At 42.3% G+C, this 23,380-nt stretch overlaps 9 protein-coding genes across 9 annotated transcripts; all 9 read right to left on the bottom strand.

The window, feature by feature from the left end:
- Positions 1-216: 216 nt before the first annotated feature.
- On the bottom strand, positions 217-897 carry LOC139446394 (uncharacterized protein DDB_G0290685-like). Its single transcript, XM_071227725.1, has one exon. The coding sequence runs from the start codon at positions 895-897 to the stop codon at positions 217-219; it is 681 nt and encodes a 226-aa protein (XP_071083826.1).
- Positions 898-1,446: 549 nt separating this feature from the next.
- Positions 1,447-1,919, bottom strand: LOC139446393 (uncharacterized). Its single transcript, XM_071227724.1, has 2 exons — positions 1,782-1,919; positions 1,447-1,671 (listed from the first exon to the last, which is right to left on the bottom strand). The coding sequence occupies exons 1-2, from the start codon at positions 1,917-1,919 to the stop codon at positions 1,447-1,449; spliced, it is 363 nt and encodes a 120-aa protein (XP_071083825.1).
- A 566-nt stretch (positions 1,920-2,485) lies between these two features.
- Positions 2,486-3,079, bottom strand: LOC139446392 (ATP-dependent RNA helicase vasa-like). The gene has a single exon (XM_071227723.1). It carries the CDS (start codon positions 3,077-3,079, stop codon positions 2,486-2,488), a length of 594 nt encoding a protein of 197 aa, XP_071083824.1.
- A 44-nt stretch (positions 3,080-3,123) lies between these two features.
- LOC139446391 (uncharacterized) lies at positions 3,124-4,117 on the bottom strand. Its single transcript, XM_071227722.1, has 3 exons — positions 3,967-4,117; positions 3,570-3,792; positions 3,124-3,421 (listed from the first exon to the last, which is right to left on the bottom strand). Exons 1-3 carry the CDS (start codon positions 4,115-4,117, stop codon positions 3,124-3,126), a joined length of 672 nt encoding a protein of 223 aa, XP_071083823.1.
- A 1,977-nt stretch (positions 4,118-6,094) lies between these two features.
- LOC139446390 (uncharacterized) lies at positions 6,095-6,403 on the bottom strand. Its single transcript, XM_071227721.1, has one exon. It carries the CDS (start codon positions 6,401-6,403, stop codon positions 6,095-6,097), a length of 309 nt encoding a protein of 102 aa, XP_071083822.1.
- Positions 6,404-7,600: 1,197 nt separating this feature from the next.
- On the bottom strand, positions 7,601-8,206 carry LOC139446389 (keratin, type I cytoskeletal 9-like). The gene has a single exon (XM_071227720.1). The coding sequence runs from the start codon at positions 8,204-8,206 to the stop codon at positions 7,601-7,603; it is 606 nt and encodes a 201-aa protein (XP_071083821.1).
- Positions 8,207-8,777: 571 nt separating this feature from the next.
- Positions 8,778-9,481, bottom strand: LOC139446388 (uncharacterized). Its single transcript, XM_071227719.1, has 2 exons — positions 9,302-9,481; positions 8,778-9,002 (listed from the first exon to the last, which is right to left on the bottom strand). Exons 1-2 carry the CDS (start codon positions 9,479-9,481, stop codon positions 8,778-8,780), a joined length of 405 nt encoding a protein of 134 aa, XP_071083820.1.
- Positions 9,482-9,796: 315 nt separating this feature from the next.
- Positions 9,797-10,312, bottom strand: LOC139446386 (keratin, type I cytoskeletal 9-like). The gene has a single exon (XM_071227718.1). The coding sequence runs from the start codon at positions 10,310-10,312 to the stop codon at positions 9,797-9,799; it is 516 nt and encodes a 171-aa protein (XP_071083819.1).
- Positions 10,313-10,875: 563 nt separating this feature from the next.
- On the bottom strand, positions 10,876-11,638 carry LOC139446385 (uncharacterized). The gene is made up of 2 exons (XM_071227717.1): positions 11,278-11,638; positions 10,876-11,102 (listed from the first exon to the last, which is right to left on the bottom strand). Exons 1-2 carry the CDS (start codon positions 11,636-11,638, stop codon positions 10,876-10,878), a joined length of 588 nt encoding a protein of 195 aa, XP_071083818.1.
- Positions 11,639-23,380: the final 11,742 nt, after the last annotated feature.

Below are 23,380 nucleotides of genomic sequence, written 5' to 3'. Positions count from 1 at the left end.
TCTTCCCTCTCAACCCTCTCTAATTCCCTTTCCATTCCCTCTCCATACTCCATACTTCTCCCTCCATCCTCCGTAGTTGCCACTCCATACTCCCTTCTTCCCTTTCCACAATCTCACTTACCTTTCCATCTCCTATACTTCCCTCTCCATACTCCATACTCCTCCTCCATCCTCCGTAGTTGCCACTCCATACTCCCTTCTTCCCTTTCCACAATCTCACTTACCTCTCCATCTCCTATACTTCCCTCTCCATACTCCATACTCCTCCTCCATCCTTCCCAGTTCCCCCTCCATGCTCCCTACTCCCTCCATACTTCCCTCTCTATGCTCCCTACTTCCCTCTCCACCCTTCCAACTTCCCTCTCCATCTTCCATAGTTCTTTCTCCATCCTCCGTAGTTCCCATTCCATGCTCCCTACTTCCCTCTCGACCCTCCCTACTTCCCCCTCCATCCCCCGTATTTACCCCTCCATGCTCCCTACTTCCACCTCCACCCTCCCTACTTTCCTCTCTATCCTCTATACTTCTCCCTCCATCCTCCGTACTTCCCCCTCCATACTCCCTACTTCCCTCTCCACAATCCCTACTTCCCTTTCCATCCTCTATCCTCCACCCTCCATCCTCCATACTTCTCCCTCCGTCCATAGTTCCATCTTCAAGCCCCCTACTTCCCTCTTCACCCTCCCTGCTTTCCTCTCCACCCTCCCTACTTCCCTCTCCATCCTGTGCAGTTCCCCCTCCAGGCTCCGTACTTCCCCCTCGACACTCCCTACTTCCCCCTCCATCCCCCGTATTTCCCCCTCCATGCTCCCTACTTTCCCCTCCACCCTCCGAACTTCCCCCTCCATGCTCCCTACTTTCTCCTCCACCCTCCCTACTTCCCTCTCCATCCTCCATACTTCTCCCTCAATCCACCGCAGTTCCCCCTCCATACTCCCTGCTTCCGACTCCACCCTCCCAACTTCCCTTTCCATCCTCTATACTTCACCCTCCAGCCTCATTACTTCCTCTCCATCCTCTATACTTCCCTCTCTACCCTCCATACTTCTCCCTCCATCCTCCGTACTTCCCCTCCATACTCTCTACTTACCCCCTCGTCCTCCCCACTTCCCTTCCTATCCTCTATACTGCCCCTTCCATCCTCCGAAGTTCCCCATCCATGCTCCCTACTTCCCTCTCCATCCTCCGTAGTTACCCCTCCATGCTCCCTACTTCCCTCTCCATCCTCCATACTTCTCCCTCCATACTCCGCAATCCCCTCCATACTCCCTATTTCCCTCTCCATCCTCCCTACTTTTCCTCAATCTTTCGTATGTCCCCCTCCAGGCAGCCTACTTCCTTTTCCACCCTCCCTACTTCCCTCTCCATCCTCCGTAGTTCCCCCTCCATGCTCCCTACTTACCTTTTCACTCTCCCTCCTTCCCTCTCCATCCTCCCTACTTTTCCTCAATCTTTCGTATGTCCCCCTCCAGGCAGCCTACTTCCTTTTCCACCCTCCCTACTTCCCTCTCCATCCTCTGCAGTTCCCCGTCCATGCTCCCTACTCCCTCCATACTCCCTTCTCCCCTCTCCAATCTCCCTACTTCCCTTTCCATCCCCTATACTTCCCTCTCCATACTCCATACTTCTCCCTCCATCCTCCGTAGTTGCCACTACATACTCCCTTCTTCCCTTTCCACAATCTCACTTACTTCTCCATCTCCTATACTTCCCTCTCCATACTCCATACTCCTCCTCCATCCTTCCCAGTTCCCCCTCCATGCTCCCTACTCCCTCCATACTTCCCTCTCCATGCTCCCTACTTCCCTCTCCACCCTTCCAACTTCCCTCTCCATCTTCCATAGTTCTTTCTCCATCCTCCGTAGTTCCCATTCCATGCTCCCTACTTCCCTCTCGACCCTCCCTACTTCCCCCTCCATCCCCCGTATTTACCCCTCCATGCTCCCTACTTCCACCTCCACCCTACCTACTTTCCTCTCCATCCTCCATACTTCTCCCTCAATACTCCGCAGATCCCCCTCCATACTCCCTGCTTCCCTCGCCACCCTCCCAACTTCACTATCCATGCTCCCTACTTCCCCCTCCACCCTCCCTACTTCCCTCTCCATCCTCCATACTTCTTCCTTCATCATCCGTAATTCCCCCTCCATACTCCCTACTTCCCCCTCCACCCTCCATACTTGAAGTTCCCTTTCCATCCTCTATACTTCACCCTCCAGCCTCACTACTTCCCTCTCCATCCTCTATACCTCCTTCTCTACCCTCCATACTTCTCCCTCCGTCCTCCGTTCTTCCCCTCCATACTCTCTACTTCCCCCTCCATCCTCCCTACTTCCCTTTCCATCCTCTATACTTCCCCCTCCACCCTCCGTAGTAACCCTTCATACTCCATACTTCCCTCTCCATCCACAAAATCTCTCCATCCATCCACTTCAATTCCCCCTCCCTACTCCCTACGTCCCTTTCCACCCTCTATACTTCACCATCAGTCGTCAATACTTCCCCTTCCATCCTCGAGAGAGCTCCCTTTCCATCCCATATACTTCCCTCTCCAAACTCCATACTTCTCCCTCCATCCTCCGTAGTTGCCACTCCATACTCCCTTCTTCCCTCTCCACCCCCTACTTCCCTTTCCATCCCCTATACTTCCCTCTCCATACTCCTCCTCTAACCTCTGTAATCCCCTCTCCATGATCCCTACTTCCTCCGCAGTTCCCTCTCCATGCTTTCTACTTCCCTCTTCACCCTCACTATTTCCCTCTCTATCCTCTATCCTCCACCTTCCATCCTCCATACTTCTCCCTCCGTCCATAGTTCCCTCTTCAAGCCCCCTACTTCCCTTTTCACCCTCCCTGCTTTCCTCTCCATTCTCCATACTTCTCCCTCTATCTTTGGTATGTCCCCCTCCAGGCTCCCTACTTCCCCCTCCATCCCCCGTATTTCCCCCTCCATGCTCCCTACTTTCTCCTCCACCCATCCCTACTTCCCTCTCCATCCTCCATACTTCTCCCTCAATACACCGCAGTTCCCCCTCCATACTCCCTGCTTCCCACTCCACCCTCCCAACTTCCCTTTCCATCCTCTATACTACACCCTCCAGCCTTATTACTTCCTCTCCATCCTCTATACTTCCTTCTCTACCCTCCATACTTCTCCCTCCATCCTCCGTACTTCCCCTCCATACTCTCTACTTACCCCCTCGTCCTCCCCACTTCCCTTCCTATCCTCTATACTTCCCCATCCATCCTCCGAAGTTCCCCATCCATGCTCCCTACTTCCACCTCCACCCTCCCTACTTCCCTCTCCATCCTCCATACTTCTCCCTCCATACTTCCTGCTTCCCTCTCCACCCTCCCAACTTCCCCCTCCATGCTCCCTACTTCCCCCTCCACCCTCCCTACTTCCGTCTCCATCCTCTATACTTCTCCCTCAATCCTCCGTAGTTCTCACTTCATACTTCCTACTTCCATCTCCACCCGCCCAACTTCCCTCTCCATCCTCCCTACTTCTCCCTCCATCCTCTTCAGTTCCCCCTCCATACTCCCTATTTCCCTCTCCATCCTCCCTACTTTTCCTCAATCTTTCGTATGTCCCCCTCCAGGCAGCCTACTTCCTTTTCCACCATCCCTACTTCCCTCTCCATCCTCCGTAGTTCCCCCTCCATCCTCCCTACTTCCCTTTTCACTCTCCCTGCTTCCCTCTCCATCCTCCCTACTTTTCCTTCATCTTTCGTATGTCCCCCTCCAGGCAGCCTACTTCCTTTTCCACCCTCCCTACTTCCCTCTCCATCCTCTGCAGTTCCCCCTCCATGCTCCCTACTCCCTCCATACTCCCCCCTCCATACTCCCTTCTTCCCTCTCAACCCTCCCTAATTCCCTTTCCATTCCCTATACTTCCCTCTCCATACTCCATACTTCTCCCTCCATCCTCCATACTCCTTTCTTCCCTTTCCACAATCTCACTTACCTCTCCATCTCCTATACGTCCCTCTCCATACTCCATACTCCTCCTCCATCCTTCCCAGTTCCCCCTCCATGCTCCCTACTCCCTCCATACTTCCCTCTCCATGCTCCCTACTTCCCTCTCCACCCTTCCAACTTCCCTCTCCATCTTCCATAGTTCTTTCTCCATCCTCCGTAGTTCCCATTCCATGCTCCCTACTTCCCTCTCGACCCTCCCTACTTCCCCCTCCATCCCCCGTATTTACCCCTCCATGCTCCCTACTTCCACCTCCACCCTCCCTACTTTCCTCTCCATCCTCCATACTTCTCCCTCAATACTCCGCAGATCCCTCTCCATACTCCCTACTTCCCTCGCCACCCTCCCAACTTCACTATCCATGCTCCCTACTTCCACCTCCACCTTCCCTACTTCCCTCTCCATCCTCCATACTTCTTCCTTCATCATCCGTAATTCCCCCTCCATACTCCCTACTTCCCCCTCCACCCTCCATACTTGAAGTTCCCTTTCCATCCTCTATACTTCACCCTCCAGCTTCATTACTTCCCTCTCCATCCTCTATACTTCCGTCTCTACCCTCCATACTTCTCCCTCCGTCCTCCGTTCTTCCTCCATCTTCATTAGTTCCCACTCAATACTCCCTTCTTCCCTTTCCACCCTCTCTACTGCCCTCTCCATCCCCCTTACTTCTCCCTCCGTCCTCCGTAGTTCCACTCCGTGCTCTCTACTTCCCTCTCCACCCTCCCTACTTCCCTTTCCATCACCTATACTCCCCCTCCATACTTCTCCCTCCATCCTCCGTTGTTGCCACTCAGTACTCCCTTCTTCCCTCTCCAACCTCCCTACATCCCTTTCCATCATCTATACTTCACCCTCCATCCCCTATACTTCCCTCTCCATACTCTATACTTCTCCCTCCATCCTCCGTAGTTGCCACTCCATACTCCCTTCTTCCCTTTCCACCATCTCACTTACCTTTCCATCCCCTATACTTCCCTCTCCATACTCCATACTCCTCCTCCATCCTCTGTAGTTCCCCCTCCATGCTCCCGACTTCCTTCACTTCCCCCTCCATGCTTCCTACTCCCTCCATAGTTCCCTCTCCATGCTCCCTACTTCCCTCTTCCCTCTCCCTGCTTCACTCTCCATCTTCCATACTTCTCCCTCACTCTTCCGTAGTTCACTCTCCATGCTCCTACTTATCTCTCCACCCTTCCTACTTCCTTCTCCATCTTCCATACTCCCTTCTTCCCTTTCCATCATCTCACTTACCATTCCATTCCCTATACTTCCCTCCCCATACTCCATACTCCTCCTCCATCCTCAGCAGTTCCCCCTCCATGCTCCCTACTCCCTCCCTACTTCGATTCCCTCTCCATGCTCCCTACTTCCCTCTTCACTCTCCCTACTTCCCTCTCAATCATCCATCCTTCTCCCTCCATCTTCCGTAGTTCACCCTCAATGCTCCTACTTATCTATCCCTCTACCCTTCTAACTTCCCTCTCCATCTTCCTTGTTTGGTTGTTCTGGTTGTTGTTCTGTCTTTGGTTGTTCATTTGAATTGTTCTTTTGCTTGTTTGTTTGTTGTTTATCTATTTGTTTTGTTCTTTTGTTGCTTGTTTATTTTTTTCTTCTACTTCCCCCTCTACATACCCTACATGTACTTCTCCAACCTCTCTCATTATTTTTCCGGACATTATTCCCATTTTCGGATTCTTCCTTCCTTCATGTTCGTTTTTTTAATTTGATTCGTTATTGGATCAGATGTTTCTTCTTTTAGTTGGTTGGCTATTTTCTGTTTCGTTTCATTGATTTTCTTTCTTTTCTCTCTTTGCGTATGTGTTTGTTTCTTTTACTCTACTCCCTACTTCCCTCTCCATCCTCAAAATCTCTCCCTCCATCCACCTCAATTCCCCCTCCCTACTCCCTACTTCCCTTTCCACCCTCTATACTTCCCTCTCCATACTCCTCCTCCAACCTCTGTAGTCCCCACTCCATGCTCCCTACTTCCTCCGCAGTTCCCCCTCCATGCTTCCTACTCCCTCCATAGTTCCCTCTCCATGCTTCCTACTGCCCTTTTCACCCTCACAAATTCCCTCTCTATCCTCTATACTTCTCCCTCCATCCTCCGTACTTACCCCTCCATACTCCCTACTTCCCTCTCCACCCTTCCTACTTCCCTTCCATCCTCTATACTCCAGCCTCCATCCTCCATACTCCTCCCTCCGTCCATAGTTCCCTCTTCAAGCCCCCTATTTCTCTTTTCACCCTCCCTGCTTCCCTCTCCATTCTCAATACTTCTCCATCTATCTTTGGTATGTCCCCCTCCATACTCCCTACTTCTCCCTCCACCCTCCATACTTCCCTTTCCATCCTCTTTACTTCGACATCCACCCTCACTACTTCCCTCTCCTTCCTCTATACTTCCCTCTCTATCCTCCATACTTCTCCCTCCATCCTCCGTACTTCCCCTCCATACTCTCTACTTACCCCTCCATCCTCCCCACTTCCCTTTCTATCCTCTATACTTCTCCCTCCATCCTCCGAAGTTCCCCCTCCATACTCCCTACTTTCCTCTCCATCGTCCATACTTCTCCCTTCATCCTCCGTAGTTCACCCTCCATACTCCCTACTTCCCTTTCCATCCTCTATACTCCACCCTCCATCCTCCATACTTCTCCCTCCGACCATAGTTCCTTCTTCAAGTCCCCTACTTCCCTCTTCACCCTCCAGCCTTCCCTTTCCATCCTCCATACTTCTCCCTCTATCTTTCGTATGTCCCCCTCCAGGCTCCCACCTTCCCTCCCCACAGTCCGTAGTTCCCTCTCCATGCTCCCTACTTCCCTTTCCACCCTCCCTACATCCCTTTCCATCCTCTATAATCCCCCGTAATTCCCCCTTTATACTCCCTACTTCCGTCTCCATGTTCCCTACTTCCCCCTCCACCCTCCCTACTTCCCTCTCCATCCTCCATACTTCTCCCTCAATCCTCCGTAGTTCTCACTTCATACTTCCTACTTCCATCTCCACCCGCCCAACTTCCCTCTCCATCCTCCATACTTCTCCCTCCATCCTCCTCAGTTCCCCCTCCATACTCCCTATTTCCCTCTCCATCCTCCCTACTTTTCCTCAATCTTTCGTATGTCCCCCTCCAGGCAGCCTACTTCCTTTTTCACCCTCCCTACTTTCCTCTCCATCCTCAGTAGTTCCCCCTCCATCCTCCCTACTTCCCTTTTCACCCTCCCTCCTTCCCTCTCCATCCTCCCTACTTCTCCCTCTATCTTTCGTATGTCCCCCTCCAGGCTCCCACCTTCCCTCCCCACAGTCCGTAGTTCCCTCTCCATGCTCCCTACTTCCCTTTCCACCCTCCCTACATCCCTTTCCATCCTCTATAATCCCCCGTAATTCCCCCTTTATACTCCCTACTTCCGTCTCCATGTTCCCTACTTCCCTTTCCATTCCCTCTCCATACTCCATACTTCTCCCTCCATCCTCCGTAGTTGCCAATCCATACTCCCTTCTTCCCTTTCCAGAATCTCAATTACCTTTCCATCTCCTATACTTCCCTCTCCATACTCCATACTCCTCCTCCATCCTCCGTAGTTGCCACTCCATACTCCCTTCTTCCCTTTCCACAATCTCACTTACCTCTCCATCTCCTATACGTCCCTCTCCATACTCCATACTCCTCCTCCATCCTTCCCAGTTCCCCCTCCATACTCCCTACTCCCTCCATACTTCCCTCTCCATGTTCCCTACTTCCCTCTCCTTCCTCTATACTTCCCTCTCTATCCTCCATACTTCTCCCTCCATCCTCCGTAGTTCCCATTCCATGCTCCCTACTTCCCTCTCGACCCTCCCTACTTCCCGTATTTACCCCTCCATGCTCCCTACTTCCACCTCCACCCTCCCTACTTTCCTCTCTATCCTCTATACTTCTCCCTCCATCCTCCGTACTTCCCCCTCCATACTCCCTACTTCCCTCTCCACAATCCCTACTTCCCTTTCCATCCTCTATACTCCACCCTCCATCCTCCATACTTCTCCCTCCGACCATAGTTCCTTCTTCAAGTCCCCTACTTCCCTCTTCACCCTCCCTGCTTTCCTCTCCACCCTCCCTACTTCCCTCTCCATCCTCTGCAGTTCCCCCTCCATGCTCCCTACTTTCCCCTCCACCCTCACAACTTCCCCCTCCATGCTCCCTACTTTCTCCTCCACCCTCCCTACTTCCCTCTCCATCCTCCATACTTCTCCCTCAATCCACCGCAGTTCCCCCTCCATACTCCCTGCTTCCGACTCCACCCTCCCAACTTCCCTTTCCATCCTCTATACTTCACCCTCCAGCCTCATTACTTCCTCTCCATCCTCTATACTTCCCTCTCTACCCTCCATACTTCTCCCTCCATCCTCCGTACATCCCATCCATACTCTCTACTTACCCCCTCGTCCTCCCCACTTCCCTTCCTATCCTCTATACTGCCCCTTCCATCCTCCGAAGTTCCCCATCCATGCTCCCTACTTCCCTCTCCATCCTCCGTAGTTACCCCTCCATGCTCCCTACTTCCCTCTCCATCCTCCATACTTCTCCCTCCATACTCCGCAATCCCCCTCCATACTCCCTATTTCCCTCTCCATCCTCCCTACTTTTCCTCAATCTTTCGTATGTCCCCCTCCAGGCAGCCTACTTCCTTTTCCACCCTCCCTACTTCCCTCTCCATCCTCCGTAGTTCCCCCTCCATGCTCCCTACTTACCTTTTCACTCTCCCTGCTTCCCTCTCCATCCTCCCTATTCCCCTCTCCATCCTCCCTACTTTTCCTCAATCTTTCGTATGTCCCCCTCCAGGCAGCCTACTTCCTTTTCCACCCTCCCTACTTCCCTCTCCATCCTCTGCAGTTCCCCGTCCATGCTCCCTACTCCCTCCATACTCCCTTCTTCCCTCTCCAATCTCCCTACTTCCCTTTCCATCCCCTATACTTCCCTCTCCATACTCCATACTTCTCCCTCCATCTTCCGTAGTTGCCACTACATACTCCCTTCTTCCCTTTCCACAATCTCACTTACTTCTCCATCTCCTATACTTCCCTCTCCATACTCCATACTCCTCCTCCATCCTTCCCAGTTCCCCCTCCATGCTCCCTACTCCCTCCATACATCCCTCTCCTTGCTCCCTACTTCCCTCTCCACCCTTCCAACTTCCCTCTCCATCTTCCATAGTTCTTTCTCCATCCTCCGTAGTTCCCATTCCATGCTCCCTACTTCCCTGTCGACCCTCCCTACTTCCCCCTCCATCCCCCGTATTTACCCCTCCATGCTCCCTACTTCCACCTCCACCCTACCTACTTTCCTCTCCATCCTCCCTACTTCTCCCTCAATACTCCGCAGATCCCTCTCCATACTCCCTGCTTCCCTCGCCACCCTCCCAACTTCACTATCCATGCTCCCTACTTCCCCCTCCACCCTCCCTACTTCCCTCTCCATCCTCCATACTTCTTCCTTCATCATCCGTAATTCCCCCTCCATACTCCCTACTTCCCCCTCCACCCTCCATACTTGAAGTTCCCTTTCAATCCTCTATACTTCACCCTCCAGCCTCACTACTTCCCTCTCCATCCTCTATACCTCCTTCTCTACCCTCCATACTTCTCCCTCCGTCCTCCGTTCTTCCCCTCCATCCTCCCTACTTCCCTTTCCATCCTCTATACTTCCCCCTTCACCCTCCGTAGTTACCCCTCCATACTCCATACTTCCCTCTCCATCCACAAAATCTCTCCATCCATCCACTTCAATTCCCCCTCCCTTCTCCCTACGTCCCTTTCCACCCTCTATACTTCACCATCAGTCGTCAATACTTCCCCTTCCATCCTCGAGAGAGCTCCCTTTCCATCCCATATACTTCCCTCTCCAAACTCCATACTTCTCCCTCCATCCTCCGTAGTTGCCACTCCATACTCCCTTCTTCCCTCTCCACCCCCTACTTACCTTTCCATCCCCTATACTTCCCTCTCCATACTCCTCCTCTAACCTCTGTAATCCCCTCTCCATGATCCCTACTTCCTCCGCAGTTCCCTCTCCATGCTTTCTACTTCCCTCTTCACCCTCACTATTTCCCTCTCTATCCTCTATCCTCCACCCTCCATCCTCCATACTTCTCCCTCCGTCCATAGTTCCCTCTTCAAGCCCCCTACTTCCCTTTTCACCCTCCCTGCTTTCCTCTCCATTCTCCATACTTCTCCCTCTATCTTTGGTATGTCCCCCTCCAGGCTCCCTACTTCCCCCTCCATCCCCCGTATTTCCCCCTCCATGCTCCCTACTTTCTCCTCCACCCTCCCTACTTCCCTCTCCATCCTCCATACTTCTCCCTCAATCCACCGCAGTTCCCCCTCCATACTCCCTGCTTCCCACTCCACACTCCCAACTTCCCTTTCCATCCTCTATACTTCACCCTCCAGCCTCATTACTTCCTCTCCATCCTCTATACTTCCCTCTCTACCCTCCATACTTCTCCCTCCATCCTCCGTACATCCCCTCCATACTCTCTACTTACCCCCTCGTCCTCCCCACTTCCCTTCCTATCCTCTATACTTCCCCATCCATCCTCCGAAGTTCCCCATCCATGCTCCCTACTTCCACCTCCACCCTCCCTACTTCCCTCTCCATCCTCCATACTTCTCCCTCCATACTTCCTGCTTCCCTCTCCACCCTCCCAACTTCCCCCTCCATGCTCCCTACTTCCCCCTCCACCCTCCCTTCTTCCGTCTCCATCCTCTATACTTCTCCCTCAATCCTCCGTAGTTCTCACTTCATACTTCCTACTTCCATCTCCACCCGCCCAACTTCCCTCTCCATCCTCCCTACTTCTCCCTCCATCCTCTTCAGTTCCCCCTCCATACTCCCTATTTCCCTCTCCATCCTCCCTACTTTTCCTCAATCTTTCGTATGTCCCCCTCCAGGCAGCCTACTTCCTTTTCCACCCTCCCTACTTTCCTCTCCATCCTCCGTAGTTCCCCCTCCATCCTCCCTACTTCCCTTTTCACTCTCCCTGCTTCCCTCTCAATCCTCCCTACTTTTCCTTCATCTTTCGTATGTCCCCCTCCAGGCAGCCTACTTCCTTTTCCACCCTCCCTACTTCCCTCTCCATCCTCTGCAGTTCCCCCTCCATGCTCCCTACTCCCTCCATACCCCCCCCCTCCATACTCCCTTCTTCCCTCTCAACCCTCCCTAATTCCCTTTCCATTCCCTATACTTCCCTCTCCATACTCCATACTTCTCCCTCCATCCTCCATACTCCCTTCTTCCCTTTCCACAATCTCACTTACCTCTCCATCTCCTATACGTCCCTCTCCATACTCCATACTCCTCCTCCATCCTTCCCAGTTCCCCCTCCATGCTCCCTACTCCCTCTATACTTCCCTCTCCATGCTCCCTACTTCCCTCTCCACCCTTCCAACTTCCCTCTCCATCTTCCATAGTTCTTTCTCCATCCTCCGTAGTACCCATTCCATGCTCCCTACTTCCCTCTCGACCCTCCCTACTTCCCCCTCCATCCCCCGTATTTACCCCTCCATGCTCCCTACTTCCACCTCCACCCTCCCTACTTTCCTCTCCATCCTCCATACTTCTTCCTTCATCATCCGTAATTCCCCCTCCATACTCCCTACTTCCCCCTCCACCCTCCATACTTGAAGTTCCCTTTCCATCCTCTATACTTCACCCTCCAGCTTCATTACTTCCCTCTCCATCCTCTATACTTCCGTCTCTACCCTCCATACTTCTCCCTCCGTCCTCCGTTCTTCCTCCATCTTCATTAGTTCCCACTCAATACTCCCTTCTTCCCTTTCCACCCTCTCTACTGCCCTCTCCATCCCCCTTACTTCTCCCTCCATCCTCCGTAGTTCCACTCCGTGCTTCCCTTTCCATCACCTATACTGCCCCCTCCATACTCCATACTTCTCCCTCCATCCTCCGTTGTTGCCACTCAGTACTCCCTTCTTCCCTCTCCAACCTCCCTACATCCCTTTCCATCATCTGTACTTCACCCTCCATCCCCTATACTTCCCTCTCCATACTCTATACTTCTCCCTCCATCCTCCGTAGTTGCCACTCCGTACTCCCTTCTTCCCTTTCCACCATCTCACTTACCTTTCCATCCCCTATACTTCCCTCTCCATACTCCATACTCCTCCTCCATCCTCTGTAGTTACCCCTCCATGCTCCCGACTTCCTTCACTTCCCCCTCCATGCTTCCTACTCCCTCCATAGTTCCCTCTCCATGCTCCCTACTTCCCTCTTCCCTCTCCCTGCTTCACTCTCCATCTTCCATACTTCTCCCTCACTCTTCCGTAGTTCACTCTCCATGCTCCTACTTATCTCTCCACCCTTCCTACTTCCTTCTCCATCTTCCATACTCCCTTCTTCCCTTTCCATCATCTCACTTACCATTCCATTCCCTATACTTCCCTCCCCATACTCCATACTCCTCCTCCATCCTCAGCAGTTCCCCCTCCATGCTCCCTACTCCCTCCCTACTTCGATTCCCTCTCCATGCTCCCTACTTCCCTCTTCACTCTCCCTACTTCCCTCTCAATCATCCATCCTTCTCCCTCCATCTTCCGTAGTTCACCCTCAATGCTCCTACTTATCTATCCCTCTACCCTTCTAACTTCCCTCTCCATCTTCCTTGTTTGGTTGTTCTGGTTGTTGTTCTGTCTTTGGTTGTTCATTTGAATTGTTCTTTTGCTTGTTTGTTTGTTGTTTATCTATTTGTTTTGTTCTTTTGTTGCTTGTTTATTTTTTTCTTCTACTTCCCCCTCTACATACCCTACATGTACTTCTCCAACCTCTCTCATTATTTTTCCGGACATTATTCCCATTTTCGGATTCTTCCTTCCTTCATGTTCGTTTTTTTAATTTGATTCGTTATTGGATCAGTTGTTTCTTCTTTTAGTTGGTTGGCTATTTTCTGTTTCGTTTCATTGATTTTCTTTCTTTTCTCTCTTTGCGTATGTGTTTGATTCTTTTAGATGTTTTTATTCTTTGTTTAATTTGTTGTATCTGTTTGTTTGGTTGATTATGTATTGCATTGTTTGAATCGTTATTTCCTCTGTTTGTTTATTATATTAGTTCTCTACTTGTTTTTTTTCCATTTTCTGTGCTTTGTGTGTGTGTTTGTTTTCGTCGTTCTTTTGTTTGTTTCTTTGCATGTGTTTGTTTGTTTTGTTGTTGTTTTTTCTATAGTATTTTTCTTGTAATTTGTTTCGTTAGTTTTTTTACATATAAGTGTCAATTTGGTTGTTTATGTTTATTTCAATTGTTTAGTTCTTTATCATTCTTTTGTATGTCTTCAGTCAGTTCTTGGCTTGACGCTTATTTGGTTGCTTTGTGTCTTATTTCTTGTTTTATTGTTTGTGTGTTTGTTTGTTTGTTAAGTTCCTTTGTTTTTTCTTAATTTTGTTTCTTTGTTAAGTCGTAGGTAGTTTTCATTGTTTATTTATTTCTTCGTTTATTTATTTAGTTTTTTTATTGGTCGACTCGTTTCTTTATTCTTGTGATGTTTTTGTTTGTTGTTTTAATGGTTGAGTACCTTTTGTTTGTTTGTAATTATTATTGATGTTCGTCTGGGTTTTGTCATTGTTTAGTTGTTTGCTTTGGTTGTTGGTTGTCTTGTTTGCTTTACTAGTGGTTTCTTTTGCTGTGCATGTTGTGTTTATTTACTTGATAAGGTTTTTAGCTGTTTCGTTGTTTGTTCATATTTTGGGTGGTTTCTTTGGTTGTTCCTTTTGTTTGCATATTTCTTGCTGTTTCTTTTTGTTGATGTTGCTGACTGTTTGTATTTTATTTGGTTGTTTATTGGTTGTTTTCCTTCTTTGTTTGGTGAATTTTACTTTTGTTTGTTTGTTAGGGTTTTCTTTCTTGTCTATTTGGGTCATGGTTTCTTTGGTTGTTCATTTAGTTTGCATTGTTTTCATATTTTATTCTTTTTGGTTTTGTATGTGATTGGTTGGATTTCCTTTGTTTCTGTAAAACTGTTTATGTTGCAGCTCTTTTTTCATTTTGTTTTCTTGTTTGTTTGCTTGTTCATTCATTTGCCTTTTGTTGTTGTTGTTTTGATGAATAGTTTTTGTTTTCTTTGTGTTCTGGTTTCTTTGCTTGAAGGGTTTTTCTTTGGGTTTTTGTGCATGTCGGTTTGTTTGTTTGGCTTTTTTATTGATTATTTGTTTGTTTCTTGTATGATTCTTTGGTGTTTTGAAGCCATTGTTATCTTTTTCTTGTTTTGTGTGTATCATTTTAACGGTTGTATATACCTTGTTTCTATTGTTTTATTCTGTTGGTTGTAGTTTTTTATTTGTTTATTTTTCAGTTTGTTTGTTTGCTTCTTCATTCGTTCGCTTTGTTGGTGCTGCTTTGTTAATTGTTTGTTTTGTTAGTTGTTTGAATGTTTCTTAGATTGTTTCTTTGTTTGGTTTGTTTGGTTTCTTGGTTACTTGTTAGTTATTTTCCTTTCTGGGTTCATTCCTTGTTTGTTTTCTTGTTTTTTCGTTCTTGCTTTTTGTTGTACAAATTCTTTTGATGTTTTGTTTGCTTTTTTCGTTTTTTTTTACTATATTTTGTTTTTGTTTTTAAGTTGAATGGTTGTGTTTTGTTAGTTCGTATTGTTAGTCTTAGTTACTAGTTGTTTGCTGATTTTGTTGTTTATAGATGTGTTCGTTTGGTTTGTGTTGTTTTCCTCATTGATAATTTGCTTTTTGTTTTTTAGTTGACTTTTTGTCTGTTGGTTGCTTGGTTCGCTTAATTAGTTGGTTGTTTCTCTTTTTGTTTGCTTTGTTGTTGGTTTGGTTGCGCAGCATTTCTGGTTGTTTGTTGATTTAATGCTAGTTCTTTTCTGTTTGTTCGTTTGCTTTTTGTTTCTCTGTTTCATTAATTATTGTCTTTCTTTGTTTCCTTTGGTGGCTGATTGATCGTTTGTTGATTCTGTTCCCTTTGATGAATTTGTAATTTTTTTTCTATTTTTTTAGTTGAACGGAAGTGCTTTGTATCTTTCTGTCTTTCTGTTATTTGCTTGAGTGGCTGGCTGGTTGTTGATTCTGTTGTTATGTTTTCTATTTGATTCTTCATTCCTGTTGTTTTAAATTATTGTTTAGATGCATGTTTGCTTAGTTTTGTTGTTTTTTCTTGTTTAGTTTCTTTATTTTATGTTGTTAGTTTTGCTGTCTAATTGGTTTGCTTATTTAATTCATGGTTTGGTGTTGGCTTTTGTTCAGTTTTTTCTTATTTTGTTAGTTTTTCATTTCAAAGGTAGTGTTTGATTTTCCTGTTTGTGGCTCTCGTTTGTGTTGATAGGTATGTTTTAACTTTTTGTTTGTATGTTTCATTCACTTGTTCAGTTGTTGTTGTTTTTTTTGTGTGTGTGTGTTTATTTTCTTGCCTGTCTGTTTTTGGTTGGTATTAATTTTGTTGTTGTTGCAGCATATATCTGTTTCTGTGTTTTTGTTTCTTTTTGTTTGGTTGTTCAGTTTGTTGTTTGTTTGATTTGCTTTTTGGCTGATTGTTTAGTTCCTTTATTTCTTAATGTTGTTTCTTTGTTTAGTCGCTTGTTTTTTTCATTGTTTATTCATTTCTTCGGTTATTTATTGAGTGGTTTTGTTGGTTGTCTCGTTTCTTTGATCTTGTGATGTTTTTGTTTGTTGTTTGAATGGTTGAGTACCTTTTGTTTGTGTGTGTTTTTTTATTGATGTTTGTCTGGGTTTTGTCATTCTTTAGTTGTTTACCTTTGTTGTTTGTTGTCTTGTTTGCCTAACTAGTTGTTTCTTTTGTTGTGCGTGTTGTGTTTCTCTACTTGATAAGGTTTTTAGCTGTTTTGTTGTTTGTTCATATTTTGGGTGGTTTCTTTGGTTGTTTCTTTTGTTTGCATATTTCTTGCTGTTTCTTTTTGTTGATGTTGCTGACTGTTTGTATTTTATTTGGTTGTTTATTGGTTGTTTTCCTTCTTTGTTTGGTGAATTTTACTGTTTTGTTTGTTTGTTCGGGTTTTCTTTCTTGTCTTTTTGGATCATGGTATCTTTGGTTGTGCATTTAGTTTGCATTGTTTTCATATTTTATTCTTTTTGGTTTTGTATGTGATTGGTTGGATTTCCTTTGTTTCTGTAAAACTGTTTATGTTGCAGCTTTTTTTTCATTTTGTTTTCTTGTTTGTTTGCTTGTTCATTCATTTGCCTTTTGTTGTTGTTGTTTTGATGAATAGTTTTTGTTTTCTTTGTGTTCTGGTTTCTTTGCTTGAAGGGTTTTTCTTTGGTTTTTTTTGCATGTCGGTTTGTTTGTTTGGCTTTTTTATTGATTATTTGTTTGTTTCTTGTATGAATCTTTGGTATTTTGAAGCCATTCTTATCTTTTTCTTGTATTGTGTGTATCAGTTTAACGGTTGTATATACCTTGTTTCTATTGTTTTATTCTGTTGGTTGTAGTTTTTTATTTGTTTATTTTTCAGTTTGTTTGTTTGCTTCTTCATTCGTTCACTTTGTTGGTGCTGCTTTGTTAATTGTTTGTTTTGTTAGTTGTTTGAATGTTTCTTAGATTGTTTCTTTGTTTGGTTTGTTTGGTTTCTTGGTTACTTGTTAGTTATTTTCCTTTCTGGGTTCATTCCTTGTTTGTTTTCTTGTTTTTTCGTTCTTGCTTTTAGTTGTACAAATTCTTTTGATGTTTTGTTTGCTTTTTTCGTTTTTTTTTACTATATTTTGTTTTTGTTTTTAAGTTGAATGGTTGTGTTTTGTTAGTTCGTATTGTTAGTCTTAGTTACTAGTTGTTTGCTGATTTTGTTGTTTATAGATGTGTTCGTTTGGTTTCTGTTGTTTTCCTCATTGATAATTTGCTTTTTGTTTTTTAGTTGACTTTTTGTCTGTTGGTTGCTTGGTTCGCTTAATTAGTTGGTTGTTTCTCTTTTTGTTTGCTTTGTTGTTGGTTTGGTTGCGCAGCATTTCTGGTTGTTTGTTGATTTGATGCTAGTTCTTTTCTGTTTGTTCGTTTGCTTTTTGTTTCTCTGTTTCATTAATTGTTGTCTTTCTTTGTTTCCTTTGGTGGCTCATTGATCGTTTGTTGATTCTGTTCTCTTTAATGAATTTGTATTTTTTTATTATTTTTTTTTACGGAAGTGCTTTGTATCTTTCTGTTATTTGTTTGAGTGGCTGGCTGGTTGTTGATTCTGTTGTTATGTTTTCTATCTGATTCTTCATTCTTGTTGTTTTAGATTATTGTTTAGATGCATGTTTGCTTAGTTTTGTTGTTTTTTCTTGTTTAGTTTCTTTATTTTCTGTTGTTAGTTTTGCTGTCTAATTGGTTTGCTTCTTTAATTCATGGTTTGGTGTTGGCTTTTGTTCAGTTTTTTCTTATTTTGTTAGTTTTTCATTTCAAAGGTAGTGTTTGATTTTCCTGTTTGTGGCCCTCGTTTGTGTTGATAGGTGTGTTTTCATTTTGTTTTACTTTTTGTTTGTATGTTTCTTTAACTTGTTCAGTTGTTGTTGTTTTTTGTGTGTGTGTTTATTTTCTTGCCTGTCTGTATTTGGTTGGTATTAATTTTGTTGTTGTTGCAGCATGTATCTGTTTCTGTTTTTTCTGTTTCTTTTGGTTTGGTTGTTCAGTCTGTTGTTTGTTTGATTTGCTTTTTGGCTGATTGTTTAGTTCCTTTATTTCTTAATGTTGTTTCTTTGTTTAGTCGCTTGTTTTTTTCATTGTTTATTCATTTCTTCGGTTATTTATTGAGTGGTTTTGTTGGTTGTCTCGTTTCTTTGATCTTGTGATGTTTTTGTTTGTTGTTTGAATGGTTGAGTACCTTTTGTTTGTTTGTGTTTATTATTGATGTTTGTCTGGGTTTTGTCATTCTTTAGTTGTTTACTTTTGTTGTTTGTTGTCTTGTTTGCCTAACTAGTTGTTTTTTTAGTTGTGCGTGTTGTGTTTCTTTACTTGATAAGGTTTTAAGCTGTTTTGTTGTTTGTTCATATTTTGGGTGGTTTCTTTGGTTGTTTCTTTTGTTTGCATATTTCTTACTGTTTTTTTTGTTGATGTTGCTGACTGTTTGTATTTTATTTGGTTGTTTATTGGTTGTTTTCCTTCTTTGTTTGGTGAATTTTACTGTTTTGTTTGTTTGTTCGGGATTTTTTTCTTGTCTATTTGGGTCATAGTATCTTTGGTTGTGCATTTAGTTTGCATTGTTTTCATATTTTATTCTTTTTGGTTTTGTATGTGATTGGTTGGATTTCCTTTGTTTCTGTAAAACTGTTTATGTTGCAGCTTTTTTTTCATTTTGTTTTCTTGTTTGTTTGCTTGTTCATTCATTTGCCTTTTGTTGTTGTTGTTTTGATGAATAGTTTTTGTTTTCTTTGTGTTCTGGTTTCTTTGCTTGAAGGGTTTTTCTTTGGGTTTTTTTGCATGTCGGTTTGTTTGTTTGGCTTTTTTATTGATTATTTGTTTGTTTTTTGTATGAATCTTTGGTGTTTTGAAGCCATTGTTATCTTTTTCTTGTATTGTGTGTATCAGTTTAACGGTTGTATATACCTTGTTTCTATTGTTTTATTCTGTTGGTTGTAGTTTTTTATTTGTTTATTTTTCAGTTTGTTTGTTTGCTTCTTCATTCGTTCACTTTGTTGGTGCTGCTTTGTTAATTGTTTGTTTTGTTAGTTGTTTGAATGTTTCTTAGGTTGTTTCTTTGTTTGGTTTGTTTGGTTTCTTGGTTACTTGTTAGTTATTTTCCTTTCTGGGTTCATTCCTTGTTTGTTATCTTGTTTTTTCGTTCTTGCTTTTTGTTGTACAAATTCTTTTGATGTTTTGTTTGCTTTTTTCGGGGTTTTTTAAAACTATACTTTTTGTTTTGTTTTTAAGTTGAATGGTTGTGTTTTGTTAGTTCGTATTGTTAGTCTTAGTTACTAGTTGTTTGCTGATTTTGTTGTTTATAGATGTGTTCGTTTGGTTTCTGTTGTTTTCCTCAATGATATTTTGCTTTTTGTTTTTTAGTTGACTTTTTGTCTGTTGGCTGCTTGGTTCGCTTAATTAGTTGGTTGTTTCTCTTTTTGTTTGCTTTGTTGTTGGTTTGGTTGCGCAGCATTTCTGGTTGTTTGTTGATTTAATGCTAGTTCTTTTCTGTTTGTTCGTTTGCTTTTTGTTTCTCTGTTTCATTAATTATTGTCTTTCTTTGTTTCCTTTGGTGGCTGATTGATCGTTTGTTGATTCTGTTCCCTTTGATGAATTTGTAAAACAAAATTCTATTTTTTTAGTTGAACGGAAGTGCTTTGTATCTTTCTGTCTTTCTGTTATTTGTTTTAGTGGCTGGCTGGTTGTTGATTCTGTTGTTATGTTTTCTATTTGATTCTTCATTCTTGTTGTTTTAAATTATTGTTAAGATGCATGTTTGCTTAGTTTTGTTGTTTTTTCTTGTTTAGTTTCTTTATTTTATGTTGTTAGTTTTGCTGTCGAATTGGTTTGCTTCTTTAATTCATGGTTTGGTGTTGGCTTTTGTTCAGTTTTTTCTTATTTTGTTAGTTTTTCATTTCAAAGGTAGTGTTTGATTTTCCTGTTTGTGGTTCTCGTTTGTGTTGATAGGTATGTTTTAACTTTTTGTTTGTATGTTTCATTCACTTGTTCAGTTGTTGTTGTTTTTTTTGTGTGTGTGTGTTTATTTTCTTGCCTGTCTGTTTTTGGTTGGTATTAATTTTGTTGTTGTTGCAGCATATATCTGTTTCTGTGTTTTTGTTTCTTTTTGTTTGGTTGTTCAGTTTGTTGTTTGTTTGATTTGCTTTTTGGCTGATTGTTTAGTTCCTTTATTTCTTAATGTTGTTTCTTTGTTTAGTCGCTTGTTTTTTTCATTGTTTATTCATTTCTTCGGTTATTTATTGAGTGGTTTTGTTGGTTGTCTCGTTTCTTTGATCTTGTGATGTTTTTGTTTGTTGTTTGAATGGTTGAGTACCTTTTGTTTGTGTGTGTTTTTCATTGATGTTTGTCTGGGTTTTGTCATTCTTTAGTTGTTTACTTTTGTTGTTTGTTGTCTTGTTTGCCTAACTAGTTTTTTCTTTTGTTGTGCGTGTTGTGTTTCTCTACTTGATAAGGTTTTTAGCTGTTTTGTTGTTTGTTCATATTTTGGGTGGTTTCTTTGGTTGTTTCTTTTGTTTGCATATTTTTTGCTGTTTCTTTTTGTTGATGTTGCTGACTGTTTGTATTTTATTTGGTTGTTTATTGGTTGTTTTCCTTCTTTGTTTGGTGAATTTTACTGTTTTGTTTGTTTGTTCGGGTTTTCTTTCTTGTCTATTTGGGTCATGGTATCTTTGGTTGTGCCTTTAGTTTGCATTGTTTTCATATTTTATTCTTTTTGGTTTTGTATGTGATTGGTTGGATTTCCTTTGTTTCTGTAAAACTGTTTATGTTGCAGCTTTTTTTTCATTTTGTTTTCTTGTTTGTTTGCTTGTTCATTCATTTGCCTTTTGTTGTTGTTGTTGTGATGAATAGTTTTTGTTTTCTTTGTGTTCTGGTTTCTTTGCTTGAAGGGTTTTTCTTTGGGTATTTGTGCATGTCGGTTTGTTTGTTTGGCTTTTTTATTGATTATTTGTTTGTTTCTTGTATGAATCTTTGGTGTTTTGAAGCCATTGTTATCTTTTTCTTGTTTTGTGTGTATCAGTTTAACGGTTGTATATACCTTGTTTCTATTGTTTTATTCTGTTGGTTGTAGTTTTTTATTTGTTTATTTTTCAGTTTGTTTGTTTGCTTCTTCATTTGTACACTTTGTTGGTGCTGCTTTGTTAATTGTTTGTTTTGTTAGTTGTTTGAATGTTTCTTAGGATGTTTCTTTGTTTGGTTTGTTTGGTTTCTTGGTTACTTGTTAGTTATTTTCCTTTCTGGGTTCATTCCTTGTTTGTTTTCTAGTTTTTTCGTTTTTGCTTTTTGTTGCACAATTTCTTTTGATGTTTTGTTTGCTTTTTTCTGGGTTTTTTTACTATATTTTTGTTTGTTTTTAAGTTGAATGGTTGTGTTTTGTTAGTTCGTATTATTTGTCTTAGTTACTAGTTGTTTTCTGATTTTGTTGTTTATAGATGTGTTCGTTTGGTTTCTGTTGTTTTCCTCAATGATAATTTGCTTTTTGTTTTTTAGTTGACTTTTTGTCTGTTGGTTACTTGGTTCGCTTAATTAGTTGGTTGTTTCTCTTTTTGTTTGCTTTGTTGTTGGTTTGGTTGTGCAGCATTTCTGGTTGTTTGTTGATTTAATGCTAGTTCTTTTCTGTTTGTTCGTTTGCTTTTTGTTTCTCTGTTTCATTAATTGTTGTCTTTCTTTGTTTCCTTTGGTGGCTGATTGATCTTTTGTTGATTCTGTTCCCTTTGATGAATTTGTATTTTTTTTTTTAAATTTTTAGTTGAACAGAAGTGCTTTGTATCTTTCTGTTATTTGTTTGAGTGGCTGGCTGGTTGTTGATTCTGTTGTTATGTTTTCTATTTGATTCTTCATTCTTGTTGTTTTAAATTATTGTTTAGATGCATGTTTGCTTAGTTTTTGTTTTTTTTTCTTGTTTAGTTTCTTAATTTTATGTTGTTAGTTTTGCTGTCTAACTGGGCTGCTTCTTAAATGCAATGTTTTGGTGTTGGCTTTTGTTCATTTTTTTCTTATTTTGTTAGTTTTTCATTTCAAAGGTAGTGTTTGATTTTCCTGTTTGTGGTTCTCGTTTGTGTTGATAAGTATGTTTTCATTTTTTTTACTTTTGTTTGTATGTTTCATTCACTTGTTCAGTTGTTGTTGTTGTTTTTTTTTTGTGTGTGTGTTTATTTTCTTGCCTGTCTGTGTTTGGTTGGTATTAATTTTGTTGTTGTTGCAGCATGTATCTGTTTCTGTGTTTTTGTTTCTTTTTGTTTGGTTGTTCAGTTTGATGTTTGTTTGAATTGCTTTTTGGCTGATTTTTTAGTTCCTTTTTTTCTTAATGTTGTTTCTTTGTTTAGTCGCCTGTAGTTTTCATTGTTTTATTTTATTTCTTTGTTTATTTATTTAGTGGTTTTGTTGGTTGTCTCGTTTCTTTATTCTTGTGATGTTTTTGTTTGTTGTTTGAATGGTTGAGTACCTTTTGTTTGTTTGTGTTTATTATTCATGTCGTCTCGGTTTTGTCATTCTTTAGTTGTTTACTTTTGTTGTTTGTTGTCTTGTTTGCCTAACTAGTTGTTTCTTTAGTTGTGCGTGTTGTGTTTCTTTACTTGATAAGGTTTTTAGCTGTTTTGTTGTTTGTTCATATTTTGGGTGGTTTCTTTGGTTGTTTCTTTTGTTTGCATATTTCTTACTGGTTTTTTTGTTGATGTTGCTGACTGTTTGTATTTTATTTGGTTGTTTATTGGTTGTTTTCCTTCTTTGTTTGGTGAATTTTACTGTTTTGTTTGTTTGTTCGGGTTTTCTTTCTTGTCTATTTGGGTCATGGTTTCTTTGGTTGTTCATTAAGTTTGCATTGTTTTCATATTTTATTCTTTTTGGTTTTGTATGTGATTGGTTGGATTTCCTTTGTTTCTGTAAAACTGTTTATGTTGCAGCTTTTTTTTCATTTTGTTTTCTTGTTTGTTTGCTTGTTCATTCATTTGCCTTTTGTTGTTGTTGTTGTGATGAATAGTTTTTGTTTTCTTTGTGTTCTGGTTTCTTTGCTTGAAGGGTTTTTCTTTGGGTATTTGTGCATGTCGGTTTGTTTGTTTGGCTTTTTTATTGATTATTTGTTTGTTTCTTGTATGAATCTTTGGTGTTTTGAAGCCATTGTTATCTTTTTCTTGTTTTGTGTGTATCAGTTTAACGGTTGTATATACCTTGTTTCTATTGTTTTATTCTGTTGGTTGTAGTTTTTTATTTGTTTATTTTTCAGTTTGTTTGTTTGCTTCTTCATTTGTACACTTTGTTGGTGCTGCTTTGTTAATTGTTTGTTTTGTTAGTTGTTTGAATGTTTCTTAGGATGTTTCTTTGTTTGGTTTGTTTGGTTTCTTGGTTACTTGTTAGTTATTTTCCTTTCTGGGTTCATTCCTTGTTTGTTTTCTAGTTTTTTCGTTTTTGCTTTTTGTTGCACAATTTTTTTTGATGTTTTGTTTGCTTTTTTCTGGGTTTTTTTACTATATTTTTGTTTGTTTTTAAGTTGAATGGTTGTGTTTTGTTAGTTCGTATTATTTGTCTTAGTTACTAGTTGTTTTCTGATTTTGTTGTTTATAGATGTGTTCGTTTGGTTTCTGTTGTTTTCCTCAATGATAATTTGCTTTTTGTTTTTTAGTTGACTTTTTGTCTGTTGGTTACTTGGTTCGCTTAATTAGTTGGTTGTTTCTCTTTTTGTTTGCTTTGTTGTTGGTTTGGTTGTGCAGCATTTCTGGTTGTTTGTTGATTTAATGCTAGTTCTTTTCTGTTTGTTCGTTTGCTTTTTGTTTCTCTGTTTCATTAATTGTT

This window comes from Haliotis cracherodii, unplaced genomic scaffold, assembly GCF_022045235.1.
Source record: "Haliotis cracherodii isolate W230 unplaced genomic scaffold, xgHalCrac1.p SCAF_6, whole genome shotgun sequence".
Taxonomy (NCBI): Eukaryota; Metazoa; Mollusca; class Gastropoda; order Lepetellida; family Haliotidae; genus Haliotis; species Haliotis cracherodii.
Note: the sequence above shows the minus strand (reverse complement) of the source record. Positions and strands in the feature narration are given on the sequence as shown.